Genomic DNA, 24675 nt, shown 5'->3' on the forward strand with positions numbered 1-24675 from the left:
AAAATGGACTCAATGAAAGAGTGGAGGTAGAAGCTGGATTATAGATTATTAAGAAGTGAGAGAATCATACATAGCTCAAGGAATTGGGTTGAGAAAGCAGTATGAGGCAAAGGGTGAGAGTTGAAAGTAAAATCCAATAAAAGTGTCACTTAGAAAAACATTAAAACTTATTTGAAGGCAGAAAGAAAAAACTCAATAGAAAAAGAGACAGAGGTGGCTGGGCAAAATGTATACATATGGCACACGCTGAGACAAGAAGGGAAGGGGTGTGGAACTCCACGGGAAGAATGTTGGCCTAATATGAAAAAGTTATAAAATACTGAAGAATACATCCTGCTTCTGATTCCACCCCTACCAAATGTAGAGTGGTGTGTTTTCTCCTCCCTTCACGTACCAAGTTCTCCTGTCTTTTCTCAGAATTCAGGGTAGAAGGCATGTAAAAGCCCACTATCACATTCGGGACTTTATGGGGCTGTGATAGAATCCCTAAGATAACACCTGAATGACAAGTGTCTGAGACACTTTTTAGGTTCCCATGATTCCTCTCCCCTCACATTTGAGTCTTTGTTATAATGGACTAGTTTTATGAATGTGAAAAGATTTCTTTTTAATTTTTAATTTTTTTCATTCTGTAGGAGAATTAATTTTTTTGAACACATAGTGTATTCACATGGCTTAAAAACATATATGTTTAAAAATATCCAAGGGCTCCTGGGTGGCTCAGTCAGTTAAGCCTCTGCTTCCAGCTCCGGTCATGATCCCAGGGTCCTGGGATCAAGTCCCACATCAGGCTCTCTGCTTAGCAGGGAGCCTGCTTCGCCTTCTGCCTATGCTGCTCCCCCTGCTTGTAATCTCTCACTGTCTCCCATCAAATAAATAAATAAAATCTTTAAAATATAGATTTATTAATTTCGGAGAGAAAGAGAGAGCATGCATGAGTGGGGGGTGCGCAGAGGGAGAGGGAAACTCTTTCTCTCCCTTTTTCCCCATCTTGGGCCTCCACCACATTGAAGGTGATTTCTGTTGTTTTAGTTTATATGTCCTGTAAAAAGTTCTTTACACATATACAAGCAAATGCAAACGTATTTATTAAGCAATATTTTTAAACCTGAGAAATAAGTCACAGCCTATTCTCCTCCTCAAATAAAAATTCCTCTGTTAACTCTATGAGTTCCTAAGGGGCGTTCCTTTCCCAATATCTCGGTGGGAGTTAAGGGGGTTTTGCTCAAATATGGTTGATTTTCCCACAACCTGTTGTGTGGATGAAGTAATTGAACATCTCAGGTCTGAGTGTTCACCTCCAGTGCAGACTTCTCAAGGCCTAAAATTAAAAGTGAAAAAATTAGTCAAACCATTGAGCTAGATCCATTTGTTGTGGAACATTCAAGAAATAGAGTAAAAGAAATGAAAAGAAAGGAGGAGAGGGCCTGTCTGGAGCAGATGAAATCAAACAGAATGATGAAAGATTAACTTAGTGGGTGGGTCTTATGTGGTATAAGTAATAGGGATTGGCAAACTATAGCTTGCCGAGTGCCTAATTTTTAAAATAACGTTTTCTTGGAACACAGCTATACTCTTCATCAGTGGCTGCTTTTGGGCTGCAATGACAGAATTGAGTCGTTGTGATGGAGATCGATGGTTTGCAAAGCCTGAAATATTTACTATCCGTTACAGAAAAAATTTGCTGACCCCTGCTCTAGAGTAAGGAAGAAGGAAGGGAAATGATTTCTCATCAGCATTTATTATGGGCCAGGTTCTGATACAGGTTCTTTAATTTAATCCATATGACATCCCTATGGAAGAGCTATTGGTCTTGTTATTGGTCTTGTTTTACTGATGACAGATCTGAGGCTCCATTGCTAATGACTTGGCCAGGGTCACACTGTTGCTAGTGTAAGAGCTGGGATTCCAACTGAGATGCCTGAACTGACTTGGTTTTCTCCTAAAGATATATTCCAGTGCCAGGAAAGTTAGACAATAATCACATATGCAGGTCAAATCTATTTAGGAAACCTACAAACCATTACTAGATTAGTAAATGAATAGTGTGATTTCTTCCTCACAACCTGAATAGAAATGAACTGCCTAGCGAGTAGCCACTTGTCCAAGGAGAGTGATTATTGATGCCAGATTAACAGCTGTGTGATTCTAAGGGGGGCTGACAGAATGCACTGTAGCCTGGTACCACCCCAGGGAAGCATCTCAGGAGATCTGTCCTTTGGGATATAGTGCAATGTCTACTTCTCACATTGCAGACTTCCTGCTCACATAAGTTCTCAAAGCTCATCCCGGAAGACATTGCTCTGTTAGATTGGACTCATTGGTACCAGGCTGATGGCTATGTGACATAGCTGATCCCTTTTCTCTCTAGCAACCAGTGTCTTCAAATACCAGATTATGGCATCTCCACTATAATTGAGTGACTCAGCTGTTAATGAGCATTTTATCTTTGGGGCATCTATAACCTGATTTTAAAAACTTCTTTGGTGCCAGCTAAGGATGTTTTTGCACATAAGTTATTTCAGATTTAGTGCAGCTGGGTACTTAGTCTTTGTAACTAGGCTATGTAAAATCACAGTCAAGTCTATGGAGCAGCACAAAGGTGGCCACCATTGCTGCTGGGAACTGGTTGGTACCATCACGAGTAATGTGAATGTAGAAGAGATTTGGTCCTGGGATTAACTTGGCACTGATTTTTTTTTCCAAGAGGTAAAATGGGTCCACATGGAAACTGTCCTAGCTTTTACCCTCATTTTGACTGTCTGTTGATGGACCAATGATACCACGCTGATGATGGCAATCATTAAAGAAATAGCATGTTGTCCTGAGTTCTTTTTCTTTCCTTTTCTTTTTTTCATTGTGGTAAGAAACACATAGTGCAAAATTTGTCATTTTAACTGTTTTTAAGTATACAGTTCATTAGTGCTAAGTATAGTCACATTGTTAGGGGTGCCTGTGTGGCTCAGTTTGTTAAGTGTCTGATCCTTGATTTCAGCTCAGGTTGTGATCTCAGGGTTGTGAGATCGAGCCCTGCATTGGTCTCCACACTGGGTGTGGAGCCTGCTTAATATTCTTTCTCTCTTTCTCCCTCTGGCCCCTCCCATACCTACTCACGCACACATGCTCTCTCTCTCAAAGAAGTATATTCACATTGTTGTGAAACAGATCTCCCGACCTTTTCTAATCTGAAACTCTGTATGCACTAAACAGAAACTCCCCTTTCCTCCTCACCCAGTCCTAGTAGCCACCAGTCTTCTCTCTGTTTCTATGAATTTGACTACTTCAGGCACCTCATGTAGGTAGAACTATACAGTATTTGCTTTTTTGGGACTTGTTTATTTCACATAACGTAATGTCCTCAAGGTTCATCCATGTTGTAGCATGTGACAGGATCTTCCTTTTTAAGGCTGGATAATAATCCATTGTGTGTCTATATTATATTTTGTTTTTCTGTTCATCTGTGCATGGGTATTTGGCTTGCTTCCACCTTTTGGCTATTGTGAATAGCCCTGTTATGAACATGGGTGTTGTCTTTGAAACTTTTGAAACTCAGCTCTCAATTCTTTTGGCTATATATCCAGAAATGGGATTGCTGGATCACGTGGTAGTTCTACTTTTAATGTTTTGAGGAACCTCCATACCATTTCCCATAGCAGTTGCTCCATTTATAATCACACAAATAGTGTACAAGAGTTCCAATTTCTCCACATGCTGACAATTTTTTTTAAATAGTAGCCATCCTAATGGGTGTGAGATAGTATCTCTTTGTGGTTGTGATTTACATTTCTCTGATGATTAGTAATGTTGAGGCATCTTTTCATTTGTTGGTCATTTGTATATCATCTCTGGAGGAATATCTATTCAAGTTCTTTGTCCATTTTTAATTGGGCTATTTGTTTTGTTGTTCAGCTATAGGAGCTTGTATATTCTGAATATTAACCCTTTATCATATATATGATTTGAAAAGATTTTCTCCCATTCTGTAGGTTGCCTTTTCATTCTCTTGAATGGGTATTTTGAGGGACAAAAGTTTTAAGTATGATGTAGTCCCGTTTGTCTATTTTTCCTTTTGTTTCCTATGCTTTTGGTGTTATATCTAAGAAATCATTGCCAAGTTCAATGTAATGAAGATTTTCCTCTATGTTTTTGTAGGAGTTTTATAGTTTTAGGTCTTTGAGTTCTCTTTTATTTTATCTCAATGTGATTACCTCTTATCCTTTAAGGATCTCACCCCAGGCTTTCTTGTAAGATAGAACATAGCTTCATAGCTAAAGCCAAGTCACCTTCTGGGATTTGTCCTTTAAATAAAAAACACTTGGAGTCATTCTTTTTACAAAGGCTTATCTGGGCATTATTTATTTGATTTGAGATTTGAGTAGGTCTCATTTGAAATACAGCTTTGTCTTTCTTTAATCATCCCCAGAGTAACTTACCATCTACTATATAGTCAAGGTCTACCATAAATTCACTTTTCACTCACTTTTGATATTTCTTTTAGTTTGCCCATGTACCAGTGTTCCTGGAGTTGGTAGAGTAGTACTTTCTTCTTAGGTGTTGATAATAATCTCCTAAGAGCATCTTATCAGGTAGGAAGCATTTAAGGTAATTGGATTCCACTGTTTTTCACTGCTATTTCATTTTGTATGTGCCTTTCCTTTATGATAACTTTTTCCTTCAGTTGCTAGTCTTCCTCTTGTTCCTGATTTCCTTCTCTTCCCTACATCTTCTCTCTTATTCCTTTTTCTTTAATTTTTTCTGGACCAGATAGTTTTCACTTTCTGGCTCTGTTTTCTCTTTTTCTTTCCCCAAGAGTATCTTCTACTTTCTCCTTCTAATATTGTTCTAGACATTCTCAGATTCCAAATATGAGAGCACTATGAGTTGACTCTTTACCACCATTCACACTTGAATGTGTTTCTTTTAGTGCACTGCTTAGTCTTAGAAATATGTATGGTAGAGAGTTGAGGAATTGTTTAGATGCAAGAATAAAGAAAATGAGAATTTAGTTTAAATATTAAGGAAAAAAAAACAAATTCTGAAAGAATTGGGAAGACTCAGCTTTGTAATTAAAATTGGGAGATTCAGAAGTCCGGAAAGATCACAAATTGAACATGTATTGATAGTACAGATGATTAGTCAACAAAAGGTTAATATAATAGGATGGTGTAGGAACTCTGTATAGTCCTCTTTATTTATACCATGCACAATCTAAATATTTGTCTTAGATTCTGGACTTAGAGTTTGACAGAGCTGTGACAACATAATTCGGGGCTCTGTGCTTATTACATAAGATAATACTTGGTAAATACCAAGTGGAGACTCATACTCTGGGAGACCAGAGGAAGGCAGATGATAACATGTATATCTAGACCAAGCATCACAGAAAAGGGGCTACTTGAGCTGGGTCTTGAATAGTGGATAAAATTTAGATAGAGATGAGGAGGTAGAAGGTTAATGACAGAAGCTTTGGCATAAGCCAAGGTTGAGGGCAAGAATATTTAAAATATATCTGGGAAAGAGTAAAGAGAGATGCTTGGTATTTGGGGTATATGTTAAATACTATAAACAAAGAGACCCCAGAATATAATAAGATGGAAGAATTTTTTTTCTTTCTTTCTTTATTTTTTTTTTTTATAACAACAGTTAGGTAGACAGTCCAGGAAAGAAGCCATCTAAGGACCCAGGACCCTTTTCGTTGTTGCTCCTCTGTGGCTTACCCCTTCTGTCAGCATTCCAGCTTACCAGAGAAGGGACATGGAATGCAGCCAGCTTTCTTCTCACAGATCTGACCTGGAAGTTGCATACTAACTGCAGTGGAGTTTGGGAAATGAGCCTCTAGACTAGGAACACTGGGAGGCAGACATCTGCTTAGAGTAGTTTGAATTCCAAGTGTTTGCATGGTATAAACCCAAAATAAATACCTGCCCCAAAATCTCTGAATAGAAGAATGAGTGAGCGAGGGCGGGAGTGAATGTATTGTTCTATTTGAACTTTATCCCCTAGACCAGATGCTACGAACTAAAATGCCTCTAAGAATTTAGACAGATCACATAAATGAGTCACTCAGCCAGGGGCAAATGGGGAGGTATGGGAACTGAACAACTGGGGGGTAAATGCGGTGTCTAAAGGCAAGTGATGGTTGTGCTATAATGTGGACCCTGTGTGGCAAGATCTTACAAGTCTTAAAAAAAGTAGAAAATCTGGGTTTTATGTAACTTCTCCCAATTTTTAAAATGTTGGGTCTAAACAATTTTAAAACAGGCCAAGTAAAACACATATGTAAGATAGACTCGGCCTTCAAGTCACCGGTTTGTAGTCTTTGTGAAAATGAGAAACCCTTAAAATTTTTGGCCCAGAAAATTGGTATGGTTTAAGAAGGTTCATCTGATTGTGGCACACTTGCCTTGATACGCCACTTGCAAAGTGGTTCTCTGTTGTGGATGTTTATTATCATTACTGGAGAGATTTGAAAAAAAAAAAAAAAAATCCCAACCTCCGGGTCCACCCCAGACTAACTAAATCAGGATCGCAACAGGCGGGTAATTTTAAGAGCTCCTCAAACAATTAGGATGTGCAGTCAAGGTCGGGAGCTAGTGCCCGAAGGCTAATTTTGAAGGTTATTACAAATAGCCTGGTCATGTAAAAGGATCTGAACTGTGTGGGTTTGGAAGCTGCTGAGGAAATAGAGAGACAGAGGTGGGAGATGTTATAAAGGACAAATTAGTGAAAATGTTTGGCTTCTTAAAAATAAGGGAGTGAAGGAAAGGGATCAAAAGAGTTGAGATTTCAAGCTGAGTTTGGGGCTGAGAGATGTAAAGGAGTTTAACAAGTGGTTCCAAGGTACATATGAAATTAAGATACACAGTGGGTGAATGGGGCAAAGGTAAATGTTATTTTATATGCAAACTCTGTTGCCCAAATCCAAATTGAGAATTCTAAATGAATATAACATCATTAAAGATCAAGCCACTTTTTTTTTTTTTTTAAGGATAGTAATCTTTTGTGTATATTTTGTCAAAATGCCAGGAAAAACCTGTGCGTTAACATTGCCAATGGATTCGTTGAGACACTCTGCCAAGGTCATTGCTCAAGGTTGGTAGAAAAGAACTGTGGGGATCCAGAACAAATTCCTTTCCTGGTTCATACATTAGGAATGTTTCAGTCCTGCACCGCTTTGGTTTCTGCAGAGCCTTAAAGGGTTTTGAGGCTTTAGCACGGTGATGTAGCGCCACCGTGAGGCTACATCCAGTTACTGCATCTAGTTTTTGGCCTCTGAAATACATAAGGAAGAGGTGCAGTTTTTTGGTTTATAGTTTCACACATTAAATGAAAGTAGTTCTTTGTTATTTTCTTAGTATGGAAGGGTTATGATCAAATAATATCTTGTTGTGTCAAGATAGTTAAAGTGCCTAACTACATTTGGCAGGAAGTATTTCTGTGATGATGAAAATCAAGTGTTGCATTTTTTTTAAATTCAACTAAAAAAGTTCCTGGAATATTAGTGAATTCTTCTCTATCCTTAAGCCTGAAGTCATGCCCCTGGATTGCTTTGGAAAGGTAACAAAACAAAACAAAATCTTGATATTTATGGCCCACTTACAAATGTTTAGGCAAGGTACTAAGAGGTTTATTCATTCAACACATCATGGCGTATTAATTCTCAAGAAAAAAAAAATCCCTCTTTGAAACAGACGCTCTTCTGTTGTATCCCCATTTTACCAGTGAGGACAGAGAGGCATAAAGAAGTTAGTCATTTACTCAAGGGTATAGTGCTTGCAAGCAGGCAGTTTGGGCTCAGTTCACAACCCCCTACCTTTTTAATTATGAAAACTTGGATAAGTCTTTAAAAGTTTGGTGTTTAATCTCATAATATTTAAAATGGAATATTAATTAATTAGTTATCATTTGCTGTTGCATAGATTATTCTGTGAAAAAGAACAAAGGGTCACTGTAAACGCTAAAGGCTACATAAATACTAGTCTTGTCATTTGTGTGATTTCATCTATGAATCCAGGTAACCAGCATCAGCTTTAGTCGGAAGAACTAGAATAACAATCTTCATTCTGCCACTAAGTAGCATTGTCACTTTGGAAATTTAACTTCTCCAGCCTCAGTTTTGAAAAGTAAATGTTCATAAAGAAGGTGAGGTGGTTGACCTGTAAGATACTTCTTAGTTTTGAAATTGTATGGGATTGACTATGACGTGATAGGACTAAGCAGCCACTTCTCAGTAAAGTACACAGTGGAGGGTATCCCTTCCACATGGCTGGCTTTCTGTTCCTCGGGATGCTGGGTGACTCCCCCTCCGAAGATCCTAACAGTAAGTGAAGGGGAGGCCATGGCATCAGTGAGCCTGAAGGTATGTCGGTGTTCATGCTGCAGTCCCAGCACTGTGATATGATAAGAACCAGACATCCTACAGGAATTTGGGGCCTGGCTAGAGTTTGTAAGATGGCAAGAGACCAGGGACAATGGTGATAATAAACAAGCAAGTAACCCAGTAAGAATTAGATAGGGATTAGCCTCAAATTATAGCAAATGAGGTCAGCTAAATGAAGCAGATAGGAAACATTCCCCTTGGCAGACTTGCCGTTGTGATGTCTTAAAATTACCTGTCAGCACTGCTTTTGTGCTGTTCAGACAGTGTGGGGGAAAAAAATCATTCCAAGAGTGTGGGTTCTGTGTCAAGGTCACTCATGTTGTCAGACTGTGGCTGAGGCTGTGGATATGACTATATAAAGATGATTGGCCTGAATTTTACATGGCAAATAAGCAACTTTATCCAGGAAAGATGCTGCCCATAAGCTCAGGCCCATGTGCTTTCTGTCTCTCATTTTGATTCAGTCCTGTGCACTACTTTTTGGGAAGCTCGTGGCTTTACCATTTGCCTTCATTATTTATCTAGGAATAAAGGAAGCTGTTGGTATTTTCTTTTTTAATGCTCTGGAGAGGTGCCACTCAGAGGTGGTGCTCTGGTATTTCTGATTTGTCTGCAGACTTTATTCAGCACTATTCACTTGAAAGGTGTGTGTGTGTGAGAGAGAGAGAGAGAGAGAGAGAGAGAGATGGGCAGACAGAGAGAGAAAGGTGCATGTCACAATTGACAATCTGGTATTCTTCCCTTTTTTTCCTACTAGATAGAGCCCATTACCTTATAGAAGTGAAGCTGATAAGTTGAATTAACAAAAGTATTTTTGTTTTGTTTTCTTTATTTTCTATACCAAAGGGAAGACTATTTGTACCCTTCTAAAACAAAGTCTAATTAAAGCCCTTTTCCTTATCCTAGACTTACTACATCTTTGGTTTTATATTGTTTGGTGCATGCCCTTGTATTCAAGAGACTGTTGACCAGGGCCTTCTTCATAGGATACAGGACTCATGAAAAATTACATTGTGCCCATTCCTCTTTTTGGAGACACATTTATATGAGGGAAATTGCCCAAAGAACTCCAAGAGTAGTAGTAGCCTTGCTCAAGGTGTCAAAAAAGAGGCATATTCAGCAAAGTAATAGAACTGTTTGGCAACGGAGCAGGTGCATTTTGTAGGAAGAGAGTTCTGGAGCCCTCCGTAGTAATGGGTCAGGGGGCTTCTGTGGTGCTAGATGGCAGCAGAGTAGAGTAGCTAAGAATATGAGGTTGTCTCCACCAAGTGGCTTGGCCTTGTCCCAGTTTCCTCCTCTTAGGGTTTAAAAGTGTTCTCTTCCACATAAGAGCTGTGACTATTAAATGTGTTAAAATGTATAAAGAGGCGAGATTAGCGCCTGCTCTGTAGTACCCATTCAAAAAATGTTAGCTCCTGTGACTGTTGTTGTTACTATGGGAGGGGAGGGGTCATGGGAGGGGAGGGGTCAGGCCTTAGTGGCTTCCCCCATATAGGTCACTCTGATGGCAAACTGGCACATTTCCTCCAGGTCCCCTGCTGCTGCCTCTGTCCAGCCTCATTGACTGAATGGTGTACCGCAGCAGTCTTTTAACTGGGTTCTCTGGTCTCAGCCCTACATTCTGCCTTCGGGGATCAAATATCACCGCCCTGTTTTCTCCTCTCACCTTCAGCTGTCTTGGTCATTATGATGCTTCAGACCCCAACCCACAATGATTAAGACCTTTCCTCCTTCTTCTTGGGAACTGTGCTGGTTGCCCTAGATTTTTACATCTCTCTTCTCTGTGAGACTCTGGGCCTCCCATCTTGACAGATGATTCTTATATTGTATTAGAGATAATTCTTCTCTAATTGGCCCAATAATTTTAGTTAATGCACTTCTTGACATTTTAGGAAGTTTGTGTAGGGGAATTTATGCTATGAACGTGTGTTCAGACAAATAAAAACAAGCTTCTAGTTTATAATGTTGTCACACAACAACCTTATAAATAATATGTACTAATTTATTTATAATTTGTATTTATACATATTTATACTATTCATTTATAATTATGTGCTTATAAATAACAATTCCCACAGCACTCTTTAATCAGAGGGAAGGTCATTATAATATATTACAGGAAGAAAAAGGAAGGGCCTCCAGGAGGTTGAGAATTATCCCTCAAAGCCCTGATTATTAAAGATGGAAAGATTAAGAAAGTATCTTGGAAAGGCAGTAATAGGTTGGGGTGCTCTGTTGGGAAGGAGACATTTGAGCTCAATCTTGAAGGACAGACATGGCAAGTGGAGCGGGAGACACTGGGAGAGTGTGTGAAGGTCAGCAAGATCAGTTTCCTGTCTAACTAGAAGAGAGAAGGTGAATTATATGAACATGTATAGCTTTGAGGGAGGCTCTCTATGCAAGAGCCACAGATGTGAGCAGTCAGAAAGGCATGAGAAATTGTTGAGCTCGGTACCCTCATTTTGCAAACAGGACCTGCATCCCCCAGTCCAGAGTACTTCCTATGAGAACCTCCTGTCTCCTGGTTATACCAGATCTTGCAAGCTTGCCACAAAGGGGCAGCAAGTACCTTTTTCAGAGATCAACGCTAACATGTTCCTAGTGCCCCATGGCTGTCAGCTTTTTATCGTTGTAGCCCTCAGAGACTTTGAAGCGATTCTCCTTCTCTGAATTTGGCGTGTTTCCTAGTTGATTTTAAGATACGGCCAGGGTTGAGAATCACTAAGACAGACATGGAACGAGGGACTGGAGTGAAGCAAGTTGAATGCATTGCACTCGGGGCGTTCTAAGTAGATATGCCCCTATACACTGTCCCTAGGTTCTCTTGTCCATGCTTATGGCCTCCAACACCAGCTGTATGCTGCCTCCTCTCGTTCCACACCTCAGCTGAGTTCAGAAAGCAAACTCATATCTCATACTATGCTCATCATCTGCCTGTAAGCGGTTTCTTCCTTCTGAATTTTTTACTGCATCTTTCAGAGAATGGTACCTCCAAGTAACATGAAGTTGGCAGTCATTTTGGATTCTAACAAATTTCTCCTCCCTCACATCCAGTTGGTCCTGTCCATTTTAACTTGTCTCTCTCTGTGGCCTCTCACAGTTCCTCCATGTCCCACTGCTGCTGCCTGAGTCCAGCCCTCACCAACTACTTCAGGGTATAGTGTAGCAGCCTTTTAACTGGCTTCTCTCTCCAGTGGCTCTCTCCATGGAGAGAGCCATCCACTCTCTCCACCGCTTCAGAAATCCAGTGACCACCATCTTGTCCTCAGGATAAAGTCCTGACTCCAGAGTGTGTTGTGTGGTCTGGCTCCTTGTCAGACCATCCAGTCTCTTCTCAGTTTTTCCCTCTTTGGCTCTCGAGTGTGAGCCATATGCAGCTAATCAGTGTTCTCAGAATGAGCTGTTCTCTCTCAGACTTTATTTGCCAGGAATGTTTTTCTCTTTTCCTTCCAGTGCCCTTTTATTTCTTTTTTCTGAGTCATTTACACTTATCTTTCGTGGCTTAGCTTAGTTGTGATTTCCTCCCAGAAGCCCTCCCTGATGCCCCAAGACTGAGATAAATGCCTTTCCATTGACTCCTAGACATTGGGATCATCTACAGCAGAGGTTCCCAAGATCCTTTCAGCAGGCCCACAAGATCAACTATTTTCAGTTAATACTGAAATGATGTTTGCCTTTTTCACTCTCATACTGTGTATTGTAGAGTTTTCCAGAGGCTATATGACATATGATATTTCAGTAGACTAAATACAGAAGTAGAAATGCGAATCCAGCTGTCTGTATCATGCCAAACGTTAACCAGATTTGCATACAGCTAACATTTTGAAAACACAGTTATTTTTCATAACAGTGTGTTATGTTAACATGTGTGTAATAGATTATTTTAAGTGATTAATAAATATTTTTTAAATTTCTAAAATGAATATTTATGGTTATAAACCAACAGAAACAAAAGTTCTTTGGGGCCCTTAATAATTCCTAATAGTGTAAAGGAGTTCTAAAAGTTTGGCAACTGCTGATCTATGTTCTCACACATATCACACTTTATATTACTGTGCTCTGAATTCTGTAAGAGAGGAGTCTGTGTTGTTTATATATGTGAGTTCTAGGCCTGAATACAATTTCTGATACATAGTAAGCTCTCAATTAATATTTTTTGAGTAAAGAACCTAATACACATGTGCACATGTATATGTACATACACTTGGAGTTTGAGCAAAAAAGACAATTTAGTCTTTACTTGACCTCACCTAATGCTACCCAATTTAGATAGTATATACGATTAACCAAACCAATACTACTCTGAAATTTTGTATTAGTTTTAGAAGCTTTTAGAAGCTCTATTTCTGTCCTTTTTTTTTTTTTTGAACTCTAAGAATTTTGTCTGAAAGATGTCTCTGAAAACTTAAAAATTCAAGCTCTGTATTGAATACACAACCCCTGAGTTCTTCTGACTTGACTACCTACTGGATAAGTCATAAATGTTACTCCCACTCCCCTTCACTCATTTTGCCCAGGCACCCAACCCTTTTCCTCTGGCAACCACCAGTTTGTTCTTTGTATTTATGTATTTGGTTGGTTGGTTTGTTTGTTTGTTAATTTTACATATCAGTGAAATCATATGGTATTTGTCTTTCTCTGTCTGAGTTATTTTACTTAGCATAATGCCCCCAACATCCATCCATGTTGTCACAAATGTCTCCTACATTATGCATGTTGTCAGCCTTTTTATGGCTGAGGGATAATCTTAAATATACATATATGTACCACATCTCCTTTAACTGTTCTTCTATTGGTGAGCACTTGGGTTGTTTCCTATCTTGGCTATTGTAAATAATGCTACAATAAACAAATACACATACATACATACATACATCTTTTTGAATTAGTTTTTTTGTTTTCTTTGGGTAAATACCCAAAGAATCAGTAGTGGAATTACTGGTTTATATGGTATTTCTAATTTTAATTTTTTTAATTAAAGATTTTATTTATTTATTTGACAGAGAGAGAGACACAGCAAGAGCGGGAACACAAGTAGGGGGAGTGGGAGAAGGAGAGGCAGGTTTCCCACAGAGCAGGGAACCTGATGCAAGGCTCAATCCCAGGACCCCTGGGATCATGACCTGAACTGAAGGCAGATGCTTAACAACTGAGACACCCAGGTGCCATCTAATTTTAATTTTTTGAGGAAATTTCATTCTGTCTCCCACAGTGGTTGCACCAATTTGCATTCCTACTGGTAGGATTCCCTTTTCTCCACATGTTCACCAATACTTATTATTTCTTGTCTTTTTGATATTAGCCCTTCTGACTTGGGGTGAAGTGATATTGCCTTGTGGTTTTGATTTGCATTTCCTTGATTAGTAATGTTGAGCATCTTTTCCTATGTCTGTTGATCATATGTATTTCTTCTTTTGAAAAATGTCTATGTAGGTCCTCTACCTGTTTTTAAATCAGATTGTTTTTTTGGTGTTGAATTATTTACGTTCTTTATATATTTTGGATATTAACCAAGCATATATCATAAACACTCCCATCTTGCTACATGCGTTCTTGTTCTAGATATTTGATTTGCAAGGAGGTCTTACTCATCAGGAAAGTAGTTAGAACTAATCTAAATATAGGATTATAACAGCATTTTCAATTCTGTACTTCAGTGTCAAGGAACAGCCCCTTTTTGAGCAGCCTCAAAACTTTATGGACATGTCAGGAAGTGTTTATTAAAAGTGATTAATTAGCTCCAATTAATTAGGTCAGGGGAGACCGAAAACTATAGAGCAAAGAAAGATGAACAGGGAAAGAGAAGAGGAGAGGAAGGGAGGGGAGTAAAATAAAGAGGACAGGAGACGGAAAGAAGGAGAAAAGGAAAGAGAAGAAAAAGGCAAAAGACAAACAGTGATCAAGAAAGAAGGAGAAAAAGGGGGACTGAAAAGAGAGAGCACAGAGCGTGGGGACTCGTCTAGAGAGGAGGTAACTGTGATAGGACTGGGTGAAGCTGTGTCGCACCTCCTGGGCTTCTCACAACAGCTTGGGAAACAAGAATGGGCCAGAGTGGATGTTACTGTCCTTTGTTTTTCTTTCTGGGAACCTCAGGGGAATACATCTGGTGAGAAAGCAGTGTAGGAGCTCAGGCTTCGGCTCTGGAACAAAACTACTTAATATCTGTTCAGTGGCTTTATGACCTTGAATAAATTACATAACTCCTTTAGGCTTCAGCCTCTTCATCTGTACAAGAGGGAAATTCGAGAAGACTAAATGACTACATAAGGTATTAGAGGAATAGCTAGTAGATAGTTATCATCCAAATGTTCAGTATCACTATTTATAATACTAGATACGAGAAACTTACAGCTAAAGCATTAAACTATCATAATCCTAAATTCTAAGGTGTGACCATCTCAGGTCCTCTTTGGGGATTCAGAGGCAGATAATGTTGACCTGATTTACTCATTCGGTGCCTCTGAAGGATTGGGGTGCTTGAGCTAAGATCTCCATTAGAGTAAGTGAGCAATGCTGTGGGGCAGTCCTACTCCCTGGGAGGATCCCCAGCTTCAGCGCTGTGAAAGTGTTCATAGTTGTATGAGTACTCAAGCTGGTCTATACTTCAGTTTCCCCATCTATAAATGAAATAGTTTGGGAATCTAATAGCATAGTTTTGTTGTAAGAATTGAGTACGTGCCTGGCACATAATAAGTGCTCAATAAATATTGACCTGTTATTTGTTTCTGTTTATTCCCAACTCTTTTATTCATTCCTGTTTTTAATTAGACTTTGATGGTATGCATTTCAATCTTGTTTTGCCCTAAAATTAGTTGATTACTTCTTTTTATAAACCAGCAGGGAACAACTGAGCTCACGCTCTGGATTAGTTGGAGGAAACTCTTGCCCATTGTGAGAAGCAGGGGTCTTCCTAGGCTTCTCTTTTCCCATTTGAAACTATTGTCAACAGTATCTGAAGATGATGAATCAGCTCAATTTATCCTTTCTACATGATACTGAGTTCAGAATAGAACTTCCCACCTCGTCAATTTCAGATACTACCATTCCATGCCTTCTCTCTCTCTCTCTCTTTCTCTCTCTCTTTCCAACTGACAGTCTTTTACTTTTATTCTGGGATAATTTTATCAGGAATATTTTTATATTCTAAAGTCATCCCATTCAACCTTTAGAAAAGAAGCTTAAGTATTTCATAAAACATTTCAGTGTTTGAGTTTTCTTGTGCCATCAGAGTTAAAACTGCCTTAAACCATTTCATTTTCTCTTCAATATTTTTTCCTAAAAGCACACACCAAATCCTCCCTTCTGTCAATTACTTACACTGTGTTAGATGTTGTGGGTAGGAACACGGGTAAACGTGTCAGGTGGTAGAATCCAAAGTACCTCTTTTAACTCCTTGGCCTTTTATCTTGAGCCTCTGGGTCTGGAGCAGTACATTAAGTACCCAGACAGGTGGTTAGGGAAGGCAAATTGCATTTGACTGCTCTTGTGTAAAAATCTAAATTAGGCATTTCGTATAGGAACTATGTGTGTATGAATTAACTAGAAACAGAGACTAAATATATACGTTGGTAAATATACATGTAAAATCTCAATGCATATTTTGGCTTCAAAATGGAGTTCTAATTTTTCCAGTTATTGGAGTCTAAATGAAGCTTCCTTGTGCGTAGGGTAAGAGGATTACGATAACCCGTTGGTAGCCATTGTTAATGTGAAGATTGGCTCCAAAGCATGTGGCCTGTTTTGAGAAGTTAAGCCAGATTATTCTAAAACTTTTCGCTATTAATGGAGAAATGTGATTCCCCCTCAGACCTTCTAGTGGGATAAGGAGACAGGAAACGTCTGCTGACCTGCAGTCTTAAATGCTACCCCCTCCGTGTTGTCCCAGCTGATGACCTGAGACAGAAGTTACTATTCCCTCCTCTGCGTGCCCCTCTCACCTTGTGGCTATATGGGGACTTTTCTGATCCTTCTCCCCTGTGGCCTAGCACAGTACTGTATGCTTAGTGAATAATCAGAACTTTCTGGGTGAATGAGATAAAAGATCGAATTGGAGCTTGTTGATTAGGAATGATTTTTAAGAATCATTTATCAAGGGGCACCTGGGTGGCTCAGCCTGTTAAGTGTCATCCAACACTTGGTTTCAGCTCAGGTGATGATCCTCAGGGTCATGGGCTTGAGCCCTGTGTCAGGTTCCACACTCAGCGGGGAGCCTGATTCTCTCTCTTTCCCTCTCCCTCTGCTCCTGCCCTGACTCTTTCATCTGCTCTCTCACTCCCTCTCTCAAATAAATGAATAAATAAAACCTTTTAAAAATCATTTTTCAAGCCTTAGTTTTACATCAGGCTTTAAAATGTGTATTTTTCTTGAAATCCTCATGTAAACCCAAGATGGGTATTACTGTCCCCGTCTTACAGATGAAGAAAATGAGGTTCAGAGACATTAAGTAGCTCATTTACTTTATGCTGTTAGTAGGAGGTGGATGGAGCTTGGAATCAAATTCAATTTTGTCTGGTTGCAGCAACCGTTCTCTTAATAATACCCATACTGGTTCATGATGGGCATAGTTTTTTTTTTTTTTCTTCCTCTTTTAATATAACCTCTCCTGCCCCACCCCCCCATAGTTAATCCTCATTTAAATGTTTTTCAACTTCTAATTTCAGGTAGGAACTTAGATAGATTTTTAGATTGGTTGGCCTTTCATGATTTCATGTGGTGCCAGTGAGGCTGTCTGGATTCACGTCCTTAGTCCACTACCTTCTAGCCATATGACACTGGGTAGGTCTCCTCAGCTCTCAGAGCCTCTGTCTTCTCAACTGTAAAACAGGTCACCATACTACCTACCTCACAGGGCCTTTATGAAGCCCAAATGATCTATCGTATGTGAAATACATGTAAAAGGTCCTGGCACACAGTGAGTAGGGTTTGAGGATTACGTGTTGTTTCAGCTAGTATTGTTCAGATGAGATCATTCAGTGAAACTTTGAATCTTGGAATACTAAGAAAGAGGTAAATACATTTTAATAAATGTTTAAAAGATTCAACAGCAGAGACTGAACAATTTTTCCATAAATATAGTGAACATAGTTCACTTTTTTGATGCCCTTCAGTAGGTCCCTGTCTGAAGGCAGCTAATTTGATCTAGATGAAGTCAGACATCATGTTGATTTCTTTGTCCACTGAGAAATGAGAAGGCTTTTGAGGGTATAGACACACACACACACACACACACACACACACACACACACTCTAACAACGAAAAGAAATAAGTAGTTGAGGTCCTTGGCTGAACTCCTTAGAACCAAAGGCCATCTTCTCTGTGATTAAACTGAGTCAGATTTATCTGTAATTGAGGCTCTGTTAGAATTGGCTAATTCCAGCATGTAACTGCCTTACATTTTTGGTTGAAATTTTCCATGAGTTACAAATGAAGTTTACAGTGATTTTGGCTTGTGGAAAAAAAAAAAAAGGTGTTTGTTCCTTGCTAACCATCTAGCCTTATCAAAGATCTCCTTTGAGAAAAATGAACAGAAAATATTAAAGGGGAAAGATTGAGAGCTTAGAAAATTTTACCTCAGTGCCAAGACTGTAGGGCTGGGAAGAATTGTTACTTTTCCTTCATCTGGGTCAGATGGCATGCTTCTGAAAATACTATTTCTAGAGGTCAGTGTGGTGCACTGAGAGAGAAACCCAACTGTGGGGTGAGATGTGGGTTTGGGCTCCAACTCCACCAATTCTTGCCTTAGGCAAGTCACTCGCTTTCTTTGACCCTCAGTTTCCTTATCTGTACAATGACCAGAATCAGCACCACTCCATACACTTGTGACAACATGGCATCTACTTCCTGTTGTACGTGTCCCCCTTTACCCTCTTAGAGCAATAGGTTTCCATTTCAGTTTGGTCTAAAAATCATGGGATTCTATACAAAATGACCCCCAAGGCTTTCAACACCATAAGGCCGACACCATTTCCCATTTCCTACTGTATTGCGGGCTTCTGGTCCCATCCCTGATGCAAAGAAGACACTCCCGTCTTATTCCTGCTCCAAACAACAGGACAGCCTTGCTGGAGGGTGACAGTCATCACCTTCAGTTTGTGTTTAACCAAACCAGGCTTGTTGTAGAGAGAAATAGGTGGGAAAATAAAAGAAATAACAGGCATTCTTAACCTGTCATGAGAGGGTAGCTATTTGCAAGACTTGAAGGTGAATTTTCCTTGTGACTAGAATCTTCAAATATATGTTAACCAGCTGAGGGCTCTAGCAACTCATTTTCTACAAACCTGAAAGTGTGCATTTGCATGCACTTTGACGGTGCTGCTTCGTCTTTAAAGAGATTGATGCTTCAGAAAGTTTGAAAGTAAGATTTTTAAGAAGCACTTCATTAAGGAACTTTTAAAATGCAAATGATTTGAAAGTGGGAGGTGTGCCGTTGGTGGTCATAGGGTGGTACCAAGGCTGCGGGCATTCTGTTCTCTCTCACGTTGCACGGCCAGGGTTCTTTCTGGGTGTCGAATCCCGGCTTGGCCTTAGTGAAGAGTTTGCAGATTCTCAAAACATGGGTCAGATATGAATATGTCAAGAGACCTGTCCCGAGGGATACAATTAAGGGGGTGGCCTGGGAAGACTGGGGCCTGTTGACTGAGTCCCACTCAGTGTGCCCCTACAGAGCTTGGTGGGAAGCAGAGAAGGATAGTGGAAGAAGGGGCAGAAAGGGACCTCCAGGAAATTGGTGGTCGAAAATGACAGGAAAGAGACTGAACAGGTAAGCTACTTTGGCAGGAGTTTGAACAGTGAAGGCTAGAATGCAACCTTTCAGAGGCGTGTGCAGTTCAGCCTGTAGCCGTGAGTTGGATGTATGTAAAATGTGCTTTTATCTAGTGCAATGACAGCATTGGATTGTGTCATGATGGAAATCTGAGTTTTATACTCATCTTGGACTCTCAAAGTAAGTAAGTGTGAACTCAGAATATTAGAGAAATAAACACAAATGGGTTAAATACTACAAATAAGAATAAATTTGGATACAGACAGAATTCTGATACAGGTGGAATACATTTCACGGAAAAATCCAGGAGAATATTCCAACTCTTTTATTGATTGTCAAAATTTTTCGACTATTAAAATTACTTGAGTCGAGTAGGCCAGTGCTGAGACGTGCTTCATATTCTGCTGAAATTTTTGCTGCAGTGATATTTGTTTTTTCATTCCCAACAATGTCCAGCAGGGTGCTTTACACAGAGTAGGCACCTAATAAATATGTGTTAGAAAAGTGAATGAGTGCCCAATATTTGTTATGCTAGAACTTGATCTGTATTATAAAATAAATATAATTTTGTATTTTCCCCCATTTTTCTATGTTGTTATGTATGTCACCTCATTTTCCTTCAGTCATACAATTTCAAAGGGCTCTCGCAGAACTTCTAAAAATTAGCATCAGATATTAGTCATATTTTGCATCCAGATCTGAGTTCTCCTGCACATTGTCTGGTTTGGTATATTGAGTGGTACTTAGTTGGTCTTTCTAAGGAGAGCGTCTCCTAATAGGGGGATAGTACACAGGACATTCACTATCCACGACACAGAACACTGGTGCCAGTACGCATGTCAAGGGGCTGGGAGAGGTGGAGAAACAGCAGGGGACAAAGTTATCAAGAATTGGATGGACTCCAGAATCATTGCCTTTATGATTTCTGTCTATATTTTTGTGGCTACACGTCTAAGCAGGAGGAGAGGTGGAAAGCTAAGAGCTCCCTAAGAGGGAGGAGTATTTAGCTTTTTATTAGAAAATTACAAAGACTTTCCAGGTTTCTATTATGATGCATGAAACTTTTTAGCACTGGCGAGAAAAGAGTTGAGAAAAGGGGGCTGCCTGGGTGGCTCAGTGGGTTAAGCCTCTCTGCCTTCAGCTCAGGTCCTGATCTCAGGGTTCTGGGATCGAGTCCTGCATCAGGTTCTCTGCTAGGCAGGGAGCCTGCCTCCTCCTCTCTCTCTCTCTCTCTCTCTACTTGTGATCTCTCTCTCTGTCAAATAAATAAAATCTTAAAAAAAAAAAAAGAGTTGAGAAAAGGTACAACACATGAAAATTGGTGAGGTAGGGATAGAATTCAGAGGAGATCCAGAGGGAAGCCTTGACAGGACCTCTGTTTCCTCTGTGTCAGACAGCCTTGGTTTTGCTCTCTGGCTAGGCTCTGCAGAGAGATCATCCAGGAAGGTTCACTTGGGTCCCATGGGTTTGCCTAATCTGCATCTCATGGATTTCAGCTAACTCTGTAATCATGGTTCCGTTAGGAAAGCTGTCACACAGTGTATTTAATACTCTTTGGCTGAGACTGACCTTTTGTGTTGAGATACCCATGCAATCACATAGACATATATTGTTTTGTTTGCTTGTTTTTTGGAAGAAGAGAAGATGATAAATAGAATATAACTGGTTATATTTCAAATAACATCTTATACTATTGGTCCTCTTGGATTTAATCAGTTGTCTCCAAAATAATTTACTTTCTGACTTAATTTTCTCCACCAATCAGTTTACAGATAAAACCACTCAAGTCCAAATTTAATAGTAAATACTACTGAATAGTATAAAATGCTATTTCATCTCACAATTATCAGCAATCTAGACTCTGATATTCTGAGGTTCTGTATATGATATTTCTGTAAGTCCATCTGGCCAAGAAAGAGTATCTTAATTTTTCACTGCCTTTAATTATGGGAACATCAAGAATTAGGACTTCAGTTCTAACACACTCTACCCTTGTTTCTGCTCATAGATTTACTGTACACATCTGTAGGGATCTATGGTTAACCTCAAGTCAGATAAGAATTTCTATGTATTCTGAGTCGTGGGCAGTCTTCCAGAAAGAGGGACTTGGGGAGTGATGTTTTAAACAGGGGGAGGCTTAACTGAAAAAAGTGAGGCTGAAGTAACATCTGTGTTAAAAGACTGCAGTATTTTAACAAAGCAACTCTCAGATTTATGGAAATGCAGATGAGGAGAAAGAGCAGACAAACTGATACCCTAAATATTTGAGAAAGGGCAAAAGGAATTACTTGGCATGGATTCCTAGCATTTAGAACAAGATACAATGTGGGAAAATTAGAGAAAAGGGTGAGTTGGGTGGGTCATGAGACAAATGTATTTGGTAGAGGAATGTGTCATGTGAAATTCATGAAACTATCCCTGTTGGATATGTTTTTCACCTCACCTGGAAGAAACACTTCTGAGTGATGACCAAAGGAACCTCAGTGATGTTATTAGCTTGGGGTTAGAGGCTAGGACTTGAGGCATGTTAAACCACCTCCTGGTTCCCAGACCAGCCAGCTGCAAATGCATAGGCCTTAGCTTCTAATTAAGATGACCCTGACATGGTATTTCTTATTGGCTTTACCAAAACAACCTGATTAGGGTGGGCTTTCAAAAAGATGGGTGCAATTATCTTCCGATCTTGGCACAATAGAGATAAAATAGGGAAAGTGTTGGGTAACACTTAGCAACATGGGGAAACAGAGGGTAGTCTACCAGGTGGGATGATTGGCTGAGCTCCAGGTGGGTCAGTGACATTCCAGAGCGCGCTGGGACAGTCTGATGGACTCTGTGGGCCTCCATGCCCACATTGCTGTCTCTCTTTGACAGATAGGAATGTGTTTCTAAGAGTTATTTGTCAGCCTTTCTCTTTATCACCCTCCTCAGTCCCATTTTCTGTTTTTTTTTTTTTTAAATAATCGTTTTGAGGCCAATCAACTGTGGGGATTAAAGAGTTATGAATCTTAAACTATTATTTAGGAGAAAACTTAGTAACAGAAGCCTAGCTTCTGAGAAGCACGATAAAGAAAATGAATTTTCACCTATTCTCAATTTTGTCTCAGGATATTCTCAGTTAATCATTAAAAATATTAATCAAAATTAATCAAAAGGCAAATCTGAAGAACGGGTTAACTTGAATAGGGAAATAGCATCCCAAGCCTTCAGTGAATACAAGTGTAGAAGCCTGTCCTTGCTCCTTTTAACCTCTAGGTGGTGCTGTTTACCTAGACACAGAAAGCGGGCGCCCAGCCCCATTTCTTTCCTTAAGGTTCATAGCCCGGCTTTCATTTTTTTCAAAATATTTTCCGTTTGTACAGATGTGTTCTTTTAAATGGTCAATAAATTTTTATAACCACTACTTGAAAAATTGCAAGATTATGTGATTTGTGCTTCCTAGCTAAGAATATTTCTTTATGTGAAGGACACACCCAGAGTCAGGTGTTTACGTTTTTGCTCTTTGATCCCACCTCCTCTACCCTTCCTTGCTTTTTAGAACCCAGACAGAGCCGCACGCAGACAGTTGGGCTGTCAGTAGAATTCATCCAAATCCCTTTAAACACTTATGTGATTTAAAAATAGATTTGTAGTTCAGTTAAGGCAACTCTACTCCATAGGCTTCTGAGTAAAGACCACCATCTTTATGGGAGTGCTTTTATCCCCCAAAGCCAGGGAGTGTTCCTCGCAGGGCTGACCTGATTTTTTGGTGAGGGGGCACTTGTCAGACACCAGAAATGTTTTGATGATCAGAGAACACCTTTATAAAGACACCCGACAATCCAATCCAAATTCCTCAGAAAAAAATGTTCCTAGGGAAAAACTGAAAGGGAGTCATGCACAATGTCTTTCCATTTTGATGAATTTCAAACCAGGAATGATGGAAATTCCATTCCACAGTGTGGAACTAGAATGGGAAGGCAGTGGTATCAATTTTATCCTCCGAGAGGTTTGGAATTTTTAAGACTGGCTTTAAAGCAATGATCAACTAACATGCTTTTCTTGTCCTTCCCCCCCCTCTCTTTTCTGTCACAAAGGGGTTTGTAAACAAGCTGGATGAATTCATTCAGTGGTTAAATGAAGCCATGGAAACCACCGAGAATTGGACACCCCCTAAAGCAGAGACGGATGGCCTTAAGCTGTACCTGGAGACACACTTGGTAGGCAAGACTGTGTTGCTTTTGCTGTTAGTAATGGAAGGATTTTAATGCACTGCTTGTTTGTTTATGGGGAATATCAATTTTATTTATCAGAAGTCATTATATGCTAATGAAACCAAGTTTTAATGGGGTAAACTGCAGAAGCTGAAAATTTACAGGCATTTCAAGTAATATACTATGAAATTTAAATCCTCTGTATTTCAAGCTATTTTTTTCAAAACTTTTTCCAGAAAGGCAAGTTATTTACTTAAAAATACCTTAGAAAATTTGCTCGACTCTTGTTTTCTAAAGGTATGATTGAAGGTTTTTCCTCTTCTGAAAAAATAAATAAATGAAAGAGATAATTTTGATGACCATTCTAAGCTTTCTAGAATTCTTGTAAAATTAATGAACCTCTCATTATCAAGAGGGTCTACATTATCTGTTCTACACTGGGTTATTTTAATAAAATATTTAAAACGATGATCTCCATCATTTTTGCTGCTATGTGGTTTCTTCAGCATATAATTAATACAACTGTCCTTACACTCGTCCCTGTGCACAGGGAAAACCATGGAGGGGAAGTAGAAAATACTTGGATGAATATGCTTCTGAATATGTTAGAAGCAAGAATTATAGACTGGGGGACATTTGATGAACCTCATGAGGTTTTTACTGAATGCTTCAAATGGCTGATATCAATTATGAAGGGGTGGAAACCAAGAAGTGGAGTGTGATAAAGCATGAAGAAAAAGCACGTTGTCCTAGGAAATGAAAATTCAGGCTTTAAGGATCTCATCTTTATTCCTTTCACCGATAGCATAAAATTGACAAAGGCAATGAACACGAATCCTTGGGTACCCAACTGTGGGGTTGATTTTCTGCCCCTCTTACACACTCAGAATTTGGATTGAATAAACATTGTGTGGGAGTCCTATGTGTGTGCGAGTTCACAGGGTTCCAGACAGTTCCCTATGCTGTTAAATGAGAGAATGAGAGAGAGGGAGATGGCAGGGGGGGCAGGGGGCAGCAGGATGTGGGGAGAAGAGGAGACGGAGAGTGAGGATGTGTTAGTCTTTTGGTGTTTGTGGTTTCCAGTATGTTTTATATCATTGCAAGTAAAACAGCCTCAAAATCCTATTGCTGCATGAAAATCACTTCATGAACGATAAAAGATGACAAAACTATGTGTAAGAGTATGAGTGTATTGCTTCCCTTATTAGAGACCTGGGTTGATGGTGTGTAAAAATGCCAGTGACCCTAACCACCTCTCTTGTACATGGGTTTTTAAATATTGCCCTTGGTACTCAATTCCCTATTCAGTAGAGCCTTGATTTTTTTTTTTTTTTAAAGAGGG

At 39.5% G+C, this 24675-nt stretch overlaps 1 protein-coding gene across 3 annotated transcripts in view; it reads left to right on the top strand.

Moving 5' to 3' along the window:
* Positions 1 to 24675, top strand: part of LOC116861945 (A-kinase anchor protein 6) — a 416895-nt gene that overhangs the window by 162659 nt on the left and 229561 nt on the right. For all 3 annotated transcript variants that reach the window (XM_032848880.1, XM_032848882.1, XM_032848881.1), the window contains exon 5: positions 23217 to 23339. In XM_032848880.1, the coding sequence (XP_032704771.1) occupies positions 23217 to 23339 (123 nt within the window). The remainder of the gene's footprint in view (positions 1 to 23216; positions 23340 to 24675) is intronic.

Source organism: Lontra canadensis, unplaced genomic scaffold (assembly GCF_010015895.1).
Source record: "Lontra canadensis isolate GAN:19392208 unplaced genomic scaffold, GSC_riverotter_1.0 scaffold213, whole genome shotgun sequence".
Lineage (NCBI taxonomy): Eukaryota > Metazoa > Chordata > Mammalia > Carnivora > Mustelidae > Lontra > Lontra canadensis.